Source organism: Trachymyrmex septentrionalis, unplaced genomic scaffold (genome assembly GCF_001594115.1).
Source record: "Trachymyrmex septentrionalis isolate Tsep2-gDNA-1 unplaced genomic scaffold, Tsep1.0 scaffold8, whole genome shotgun sequence".
Lineage (NCBI taxonomy): Eukaryota > Metazoa > Arthropoda > Insecta > Hymenoptera > Formicidae > Trachymyrmex > Trachymyrmex septentrionalis.
This window is the reverse complement of record NW_017305987.1, coordinates 708,908-719,322: the sequence shown is the minus strand read 5'-3', so window position 1 is coordinate 719,322 and position 10,415 is coordinate 708,908. Positions and strand designations below refer to the sequence as shown.

General features: G+C 29.7%; 1 protein-coding gene across 1 annotated transcript in view; it reads left to right on the top strand.

Moving 5' to 3' along the window:
- Positions 1–3,333: 3,333 nt before the first annotated feature.
- Positions 3,334–10,415, top strand: part of LOC108754576 (mitochondrial folate transporter/carrier) — a 16,897-nt gene continuing 9,815 nt past the window's right edge. Inside the window, exon 1 of the mRNA XM_018497001.1 lies at positions 3,334–3,825. Coding sequence (XP_018352503.1) covers positions 3,669–3,825 — 157 coding nt within the window. The 5' untranslated portion in view covers positions 3,334–3,668. The remainder of the gene's footprint in view (positions 3,826–10,415) is intronic.

Sequence of the window (10,415 nt, the reverse complement as noted above, 5' to 3'; positions counted from 1 at the left end):
GTCTAAGTTCAAATACAACTTAAAATTGAAAATGCCTGATTAATAAGTTGAATATCAAAAGTTCTATTAATCATGAGTGTTGAAATATATGAAAAAAGTATCAATTATCCGACTCTCATCGTAGATTAAAAAAATTATGAAATTTAATTATTGATTAAAAGGAACATAATGTTATTACTGATTAAACATTCCATAATTTCCATGACAAATTTTACAGTAAGTAAATGTCTAAATTCGTTATAAGCGTGAAGAAGTAAAGGAAAATAAGATACACAAATAATCCTAATATTTACCATCGTCATCTTTCGGATTTTCTGTCTGTGTATCAGTCTAATGAGAAGTTGAAGCCACATTATTTCCTTCGATTACTGAAGGATTTATTTGATATAATTATATTATTTTTTACAGTATACATAGTTTTATCATTTATGCTATAAGAGAGCAGTTAAGCTGCTCTACCGTATCACGTAGATCAAAACGTAGTTCAAAACTAGAAAGATCGAATTTGATGATCCTTCTAGAAGGATTGCAGAAGCCAATTTGATGCTGGGCATATTTTTTTCGTAAATAACAAATAGAAGATAATGACACGTATAGATAATTATATTTAACAATAATATCACATTATTGAACATTTTAAGTCATAAATATGTAAAAATTTGTATACAAATCACAAAATTGTATACGAATACAATATTAGAGCAAAAATATTATAGCAGATTGAATGTTGCGAAGAAGCAAATTGACTTCATCGGTTTTTCTAGATAAATAAAAATTCAATCATTTAATATAATTGAGAAATTCTTTAATCAAAATTAAAAGTGTGAAAAATGATGAAGTCACAAAAAGTTATTACATGAAAGCACAATTGAAATACAAATCTTACATTTAGAAGAATATTTTTCTTTTTTTGCAAAATATTGCAGTAACAAGTTGCTTTGGTTATCATCGTTAATTTTGTTTTCGATAATTTTTTGATCATGAAGTGAATGTGCTTTCGCCGTTACGGTTTCGTCACAAGCTTTAAAACCGCATATTTCACACTTTATTTTACCATCACGTGTTGTAGTATAATAGCTCCATGATGATATCCAATCCGACATTTTGTCCACACGGTATCTCAGATCGTGTAATACTAAATACAACACGCAGTGAAGAAATGTTTGAGAAATGTCGTATTGTGACATAAATCTTTATTAAAATATTGATAAACGTTGTTACAGGGTTTAAATTCGTTTAACATCTAATAGCACCGATCCACTTGTAATAATTTAGTTGCAGTTATAATTCTACGTACACAAGTTTTCAAATTAAAGTATATTTTTCGAATTTAAAAGATGATTTTTTTCTTCTTGCGTACAATGTTTGTACTGTTGCATTATTAATCCGTTTTATTAAATAAAACATTGATTTATAAATGCGGTTCGAAATAATAGGTATAATTTGAAAGCAATAGATTCAAAACGCTTTTAAAATTTAGATAGTAATTAATTTGTTTAGTATAATTTATTTTCACAGTTATATCATTCACAGTTATATGCTTTAAATTATTTATAAAATTTATATCACAAAGTAAATAAAAATTAGTTGACAATTTTTATTAAAAGGTTTTTTAATTAATTTTTTTCTCTTTCTAAAGCAATTATCTCAGACAAATAAATTATAAATTCATTTACAATTTTTCAGTACATTAACATCTTTCTAATATACATCAATCAAATGTCTGATTGAGCATTAAATTACTAAAAATTGTTTGTCAATTTAATTTGTGACTTTGTTATTGTAGTTTAATTGCGTTTATAAGTCCGGAAAATTCGACGCGCGAATGACTACAAATATGGTATGTATGCATGTACATATATGATATGTGTATAATTCACATTGAATTATTAAGCATTAAAGATTCAACTTTGATCATTATAGGTATTGGTCATTACAAAAAAATATTTGTATTATTACAATTATAAGCCAGGAGAGTAATTCTGTCATCCTTAAAACGCTTAATAAGTGATATTTAAATAATGGTACAATATTGATAAAACTATGAATATTATTCTTTCAAACTTCTTATTTTAATTTATCATATAAATTATTTTCGGTTTTATAAACTTATTATATAATTCATTTTATTACATTTTATGGTTATATTTTATTAATAAATTCGTCCGTTTTCCAATTTCTTCTATTTAGTATACCTGTATTTATTGCAACGCGATAATTCCTTGTTCATTTTATTTACAAAAAATACGCATACACAATATGCGATATAAAATATATTATAATCTTTAAATTATTTACAATGATGTCGTTTGATTGCAATTATCGCCAATGTTTTATTATCGAATATTTGAATGATATACATTTATAATTGTTTTACTGACATGGAAATTTCTTTCTTGTTTGTTCTGTTAGCAATAACGTGCATTTTATTTATTACAGAATTGCAATTACGTGAAATTAGAGAACTGTTACTATATTATAGTACAATGTAGATTTGCAGCGCTGGAATTTTTATTTTTGATAATCCTGTATCAATAAATTTACTAATATTTATTTTTAAAAATAGGTTTTTTTAAATTTAAAATGTTTTTTATTAGAAATATTAAGTAAACGTAATATTAATTTATAAATTTAACTAACATAAAGGACTCTTAATGACCAAATAGACGATAAGAAAAGACATGTAAGAGTAAATCATAAAATTTATGAAAAATATTATGTAAACGGAATATTAATTTATCACAATTATATGGTCACTATTTATTAAATGTCTAATGTTCACAATCAATGCAAATGAACGATCATGACGTTATACTTTTATTGAAAGAAGTAATTGGAAAAGTCGTAAACAAAAGTCGTAAACAAAAAGCATCCATTAAATATCTTGGAAACTATTACAAAGACATCATATTGTAAAAATAGTAACGTTTGCTCTGTAATAATACATAAGTATAAATAAAAATCCCGCGAGAATAAAGCAATGTAATCTAGATCATATGTACTTATTCTGCTGTTCACCTAGTGAGAAATGACAATGAAATCGATGTCGAATCGACATCAATTTCATTGTCATTTCTCACTGGGCGTCTACGAGCGATTTTAGGTATTGAAAATCCCGCGTACGCGCACTCAGCTGAGAGCTTCATCTGTTCTCTTCAGCTGAATTTCTTGCACTATTCATTCCTCCTCCTTTTCTTTTCACATTAGAGAGAAAAGGAGGAAGAATGCACAGTACAAGAAATTCAACTGGAGAGAACAGACCTACTAGTATTAGCGCGTGCGCGATAGATTCGCCTTCCCGTCCCGCTCCCTTTCTCTATCCGCGAGCGGAGCGGCGAGCGGCCGAGCGCCGTTCGCATTGGCCCAGTATGGCGGCGTTCGGCGTGCGTGGTGGAGTGTAGCTGGACGGCGTTGCATAATTGACGGTAACCAGCTGTGATCGCGGGGGCGAGCGAGCGAAAGGAGAAAGCGTGAGAGAAGCGGGTAATTTCGGGGACGAGTGACGCTACGACAGCTCGACGACAGTGCCTCCCGCGGACCAAGAGATATGTCGCAGAGTGGAGTCGCGCGTTGCTAGCGCTGGCAAGAATGCGGAATCGGACATCGCCAATTACGGATCGGTAACGAACGGTGAAGAGCGGCGGCACGGCGACAGCGTACCGCTCAAAATGACGGCGATCAAAGGCAGCGGCACGCCGGGCGCCCCGCGCCAGCTGAATGTCTTGAGTAATTTCAAGTACGAGTACTTTGTCGCGGGCATCTCTGGCGGCGTCGTCTCGACCCTGATGCTGCACCCGCTGGATCTAATTAAGATCCGATTTGCAGGTGAGTGTGAGTGAGCGGATGAGTCTCCGAGTCACGCGCCGCTTCGTGCACGCGCGAGGGCGCTCGAGAAAATGGCGGCTGTCACATTGCGGCAGCACGTGGTGCCTTCCGTCTTCCACGCCGATGAGCGTTATTGAGCGGGCAGCGTTCTCGGTCAAGTTCTTTTCTTTTTTATCTCCCTCGAGCCTCTGAAGCGAATCAGGAGGAAGGAAGTGTGGGATTATAGTTGTTATTGTTGCGTATCGACAAATGGCTGACGCAATATTCACCCTGTTTACCAGTTTATCGCCATTCGATTATATTCGCTCGTGTATTTTTGAGGAACGAAAGATTTAGAGAGAAATCATATGAATCTTGTTTTAAATCACTGTTACTCCGAATGTAGAAAGTCATTCAGTCATTTTGTATTTTTTTTTTAGCGAAAAGTAGTTATTTAGTTTTTTATTTATTTTAAATGGAAGATATGAAAGTAAAAGATATCGAATGGCGAAACTAAAAGATGTCATCTTTTTCAGTTTTCTAAAGTTTTAATTGTTAAACTGTTCAGGTTATCGCTAGGAAAACTGTTAGAAAAGTTTTACAAATTTTTTAAGATGGTTTTTTTCAAATTCGTTTTAAAGCTTCATTTTCTGTGTATTTAATTTTTAGTGTTTTAAATTATTATTTATTATAAAACGTATACCTAAAATTGTTTAACTTTATTAAAATATTTCGAAATTATATTAAAGTTAATCAAAACATTATTTCGTGCGATACAGATAGGATACTGAGATATAAAACAGCAATATAAAGCGATTTAAAACGTAAAAGAATATTCGAAAATATTTTTTTAATACGATGACGAAAAATTTAATGATAATAATGTAGTAGATTTAACTTGATTAGAATGTCTCAAGGAAACCTGAATGATTCAATTTTTGGCTACCCTTTTTGAATTCCGGAACGTTGCACAGATGTGACAAACCAATTGCCTCTTGTGCACGTATAAAAATTGGCACGCTTCCGAATTATTGCACTTACATTGTATTTAAAATAGCATTTTAACATTTTGCTTAGGATACAATGTATGCTTCGCAAACTCGAGACTGCGTCTTGAAAAATTCGAAATTCAATTTTTATAATGTTCACTTCTTGCAATGTATGATCCATTTAATGTATCATTTAATGTCTTTTAATGTATTTTGTCTAAATACGTTTTTATAATGTATTCTTTTATTTTTATAACTTAAATATTTTGTATCGTTTTGGTATACCACATATGGCACTATGTATACTCTGAAATCATACACAAAACTAGTTAGGTACTTATATTTAGATAGATTGCAAAGTGACCGTAATTCGTACGTAATGGTAAGATATTTTGCTTAAAGAATACATGTGTAGCGAGTGTACTGAAAATAGAGTTACTTTTACATCACTGCTTGTGCTGTATAAGCTATACCGTAAATTCCACGTACGACTATGCAACGCCGAACGAAAAGATCGATAACACGAAAGTGAAACAATAAGGTGAAGCATGTTTAGTTCTTTCACAATCCTTTTAGTCTTAATCTTTTGATAATCTCTCTGGATAAATTAATTACGCGTTAATAAATATTAAATTACATTGTTAAGTTACAACTGATATAATCTTCTGACAAATTGAAATATAAGATATTGTTCTGCTTTTAGAAAAAAAGAGATTAAATGTAAAAAAGAGAAGATTAGAATAAAACAAAATAGATTAACTAATTCTTAAGCTATTTGAGAAAGCTAATTTTATTTGTTATTTAATATTTGTTTATTAATTACGTCAATATTCCAAAGAAATTGAACGGAATTATTCTTATAAAACACACTCTATACACATTATTATTTATCAACTTACGACTGGACTTTATTCCACGCGAATAAAGTTCATAAGTTTCTTCGTTAAAGACAAATCAAAACGTTATTCAATGTTCATGTGAAATATTGCAACAGATAGCGGACTTTTGTCGAAGATGGCGATTATAAAATCTAAACGGTCGTAGAACCTTTATCGTGTTGATAAAAAATCTAGCGTAGAAAGCTTAATATATTATTTTCTTACCACAATATCTGTTTGTGTTATATAAATATTTTTCGACATTCCTTTCTTTCCAATATTTTCATAGTAAATTTCTCTCTAAAGATGTTTTATAGTAAATTTCTTTCTAAAGAAATGCAACGTGACGATAGTAGCACGTTATTATTTATTGACACAATCAGATGTTTTTTTATCAATTTTTCTTCGCGCGGGACAAAAAAATGAAAGTCATAAAAACTTTTACTTTTTGTATCGCGAAAATAAAGGGAAATATAGCGAAAAATTCTCGATCGTAAAGTCCATGGTGTACAGAAAAATGTAAGGCAATAAAGCCTGATCTACAATGTGTTCTTTCCTTTCTGTTTCTTGCCATTTATTTTTTTACTTTTTGTAACGATCGTGTTTCTTGTCTTGTCTGAAGTTCACCTTTTATCTCGGGTGATAGTAAACTAAAATAGGATAAAGGAGCAAAAAGGCAAGAAATTAGTAAAAAGCAAGAAAACGAAGAACACATTGTAGATCATGCTTTAGGACTCAGATAATCTTCGATTATAACTGCAATTATATGCATAAAGAAAATTATTCAATTGCATTTTTATTAAAAAGGACGTATGTTAAATTGCGATTAAATAATTTTCTTTATACATTTATGCAAGTTTGTCTGGATTGATTCTAAGTGAATCAACTAATCGTAGTAGAGAAGATAATAATGTAGTAAATCTCCAAAATGTTGATTTGCTTACTGCTAACATCTTGCTATGCTTATATTTTTGTCCGTATCATATCTTTAAACATTCGTCATTCCTTGATATTCGATATCGATACACGATTACTAGAAACAAGACATTCTAATGTCTCTTCTATATTTTAAGAAGAGATACGTAAAAAATGGAAATTGCATTCAACGCATTTTCTCAAGATGCTTGTGCAAGTATTTTATATCTGGTGATTCACCTAGTTTATTATCATTGCTGCTTACTATTGCCGGAAGTCAATATTATGCATAACATTTCACTGATAATGAATGTTGTTTTGCGCACTCTGAATACAATAGTGATGTGAGATCACAAGATTTATTGAGCACGTGCTCGTTTCGGTTATCACTAACTTTGTATTAGCTATCGTGCTCGGCATGATAATTAACGGCAAGATTTAGATTAGATAGCTTTTAGAAATTAACATATTTGTATAGAGATTTGCTATTTCGTAAGTAATGCATCTCGTAGCAATTTGATGTTCTGACAGTTAATATTCGTGCATTTAGGCACAGTTTCACAACTCATGGTTAACTCTTAATTGAGGTTCAACTTTTTTCTCATCTCTTTCCAATTCTAGCATTAGAAACAGATGAGGAAGAGTTAAACCTCGGTTAAGAGTTAACTGTGAGTTGTGAAACTGGGCCTAAGATTCGAAATATTATTTTTGTCCATGCCTGTAGCAAAAAAGTGTTTCAAAACACTATTTCTTGTGATAATTCTGCGCGAAACAATGAAGATTACACTATTTTATTTTACATAATTATTCGAGTTTCTTGGTATCTCAGTTCTTTAGTTTCCTGGCTACTTCGAATTAAACCGGATATCCTTATAATATTAGAGATAATTATATATTCCAGGTACTCTTCAGTATTAGAATACTGATAGCACTGTACTTTATGTCAGAAGATTTTGGTATCAAATAATTACAAAGGAAGACACTTGAAAAATTAGTAGCTATATACTAATAATTTTAAAATCTATTATCTCAATTTGTTTGCAATTATATTCTTATATGTTTTGAGTGTTACAATAAATTAATAAATATTCCCCATACTATATTTTTGGTCAAATTTTCCTAACGAGATTATTATACATTGAATTCACCTATTTTTAAAATATTGTTTGAACTTGTTTATAGTTATGTTTTTATGTGTCTTAGGTATTCAATTACGATAAATTAAAAAACATTTTTCATACAATTTCTGATCAGAACGGCACGCACGCACAAGCATGAGCCCATGTACATGTGCGTGCACACACATTGTGTGTGTGGCTACCGATTCGCCACATTTCATCAGGCCGACTGATTTTGAACCGCATGCTGACTATTCAGGAACCTTAACAAGATGATTATACACATATATTGAGCTCAGCTATTTTGAATAAAGATTTTACCTCGGAAATGTAACAAAGAAGCGCACAAGGCAGCTATTTATAAGCTCTGTTAGTCTATTCACGTGAATTATGAAATAAAAAAGGATAGAATGAAAATATTGCAGTATTTACGTTAGTATAAAGTAAAACATTAGCTGAAGTAACGATCGAGTTTATGTTAGTTGATTCAATGTAAAGGTCGAATATTGTTTGACAAATATTCTGATGATAAAATACGTTTTTGTTTGAAAATGATTATGTTAATGCAACATGCCTTATCGCTTTCGTGAAAGCAGATAACTGATACGAACGTTCCTAAGCGATACACAAAGAAACTCGACCGATGTGAATAAACAAATGATAATGATCTAAATTCGCACTATTGGAAGTTTCGATCTTATGTGTCGGATTTTCGGATGAGATCCATTGGAAAAAATTAACGAGAGTTTGAATTTTTACATTTTTTGATACACTTACTGGTTTATTCAGATTATGGAATTTTTATTCTAGAAACTCGTGTTAAAAAGTCATCTAGAGAAAGATTGCTTATGTATCAAACCATTTTAGATAAGCTATAATTTGTGTTAAAATTCAGGATAGAATTCTATTTTTAATTTTGCACGTGTATTAATATATATACATGTAATCTCATATATTTAATGTAACCCTGAGTCGAAATTTTTTGTATATCTATTACAGAACATAAAATCGCTTTTTAAATGATCTATAACCTGTATCAGAATTTAAGATTAATTATGTTTATAGTTTTATACGTAATAAGAAAAATTTTGAAAAATTTAAACTATACATATAAAATATATGTATCTATACATATTAACATTCGTAGACGATGTGGGAATTTGAAGATCCAATTAGATCGTGATTCAGAATTATCTGCTAAAATATACATATGTATTAAAACATACACGAAAATTGTAAATGGAATTTTATGTTATAATGCAAATTATAGTTAGTGTAAAATAGGCCTAAAATTATATAAATCGGATTATAGATTTAAGAGTAGGTTTAGGGTCAAAGACAATAGTCGAAAATGGAATTCATACAAAATATAGTGTTAAGAAAACTAGACAATTTTGAAAGATCTCCAGTTTGCCAAAGTAGATTCTCTAAAGTTCTTTAAGGACTAGTAAAAACAATTCTTAAGTAAAAACATTCACTTTCTATTCTTTCTAACGGTTTTTCTTTTTTGTTCTTCCTTTTATCTTTACTGAAGCTGTTTTTGAAAGATTTTCGTTTATCAAAGTAGATAAACCTAAGATTTTCGTTTATCAAAGTATGTAGATAAACCTTCCTAAGTTTTCCGAAAGTATAATTCTCGAGTAAAAAGATTCTTCCTTTCTTTTTTTTAAAGAATACTTGTTTTTACTAAAACAAATTACCGCAGATTAATTTCCAAAGATTGTAACGTCGTTTCGGAAAATTTCGATCTCATATATCGGACAGGTCGAATTTTCGAATGAGACCCGATAAACGCCAAGTTGTTTATCTACATTCATCACGTGCTCTCAATAAAGAAGTCGAGTTAACATGATACTGTGTATATCATGTATTTAACCTCGTAAAATGTATTTTACTCTAATCGCACATGATGATGACCGACATAGTGATTATGTAATTTTCACGTACTCGCGTTTAGTAATACAACGAGCTTATTATTTTATGTTTCTGCTATTACATTGTTTTAAAAAAGATATATATTAGGGATATTAGATAATTATTGGTGTCATATTATAAAAGCTTTAAAAGTTATTTTGTTGAAAACAAAAATATATATATATACTTAAAAAGGAAATTTTTATATTAATAAATTTAATATTAATTATAGAATCAAATTATAAGTAAATTAATATAAATTTTTATCAATATACTTCAATATTAACAGAAATTCATCGCAAACTAAAAATAAACGATTGTATTTAGTTTGAATAAATTTATTTTAATTATTACTTTTTTTTTCTAAGAATTAAATTTATAATTCTTCATTAACGACACAATTTCTAAAGATATACATAAATATTTTTTACTACTTACTAATATCACGGAAGATACGACTTATTTTATCACCTATTCCATGTTATGTCGTTATCAATGAGTCATGTTCTTTTACTTCTGATAAATATTGATTATATTACGTAATCATAATTTTCGCAACGAATATACAAATATTTAAAATAAGAATTCGATAAAGTTATTATGAAATATCTTGTATTAGTTTTAATAATAAATTGTAATTTTTTTTTTTACGATAAGATGAATGAGCCTTTGTTGTATGTCGTCATAAATTATTTCTACAGTTTCAAGTGTAATATGTAATTGATTTAATTTAATATGATACTGTATTAACATTAGAAATCGATATATTGTTTAATTTGATTTATTTATTATTATAT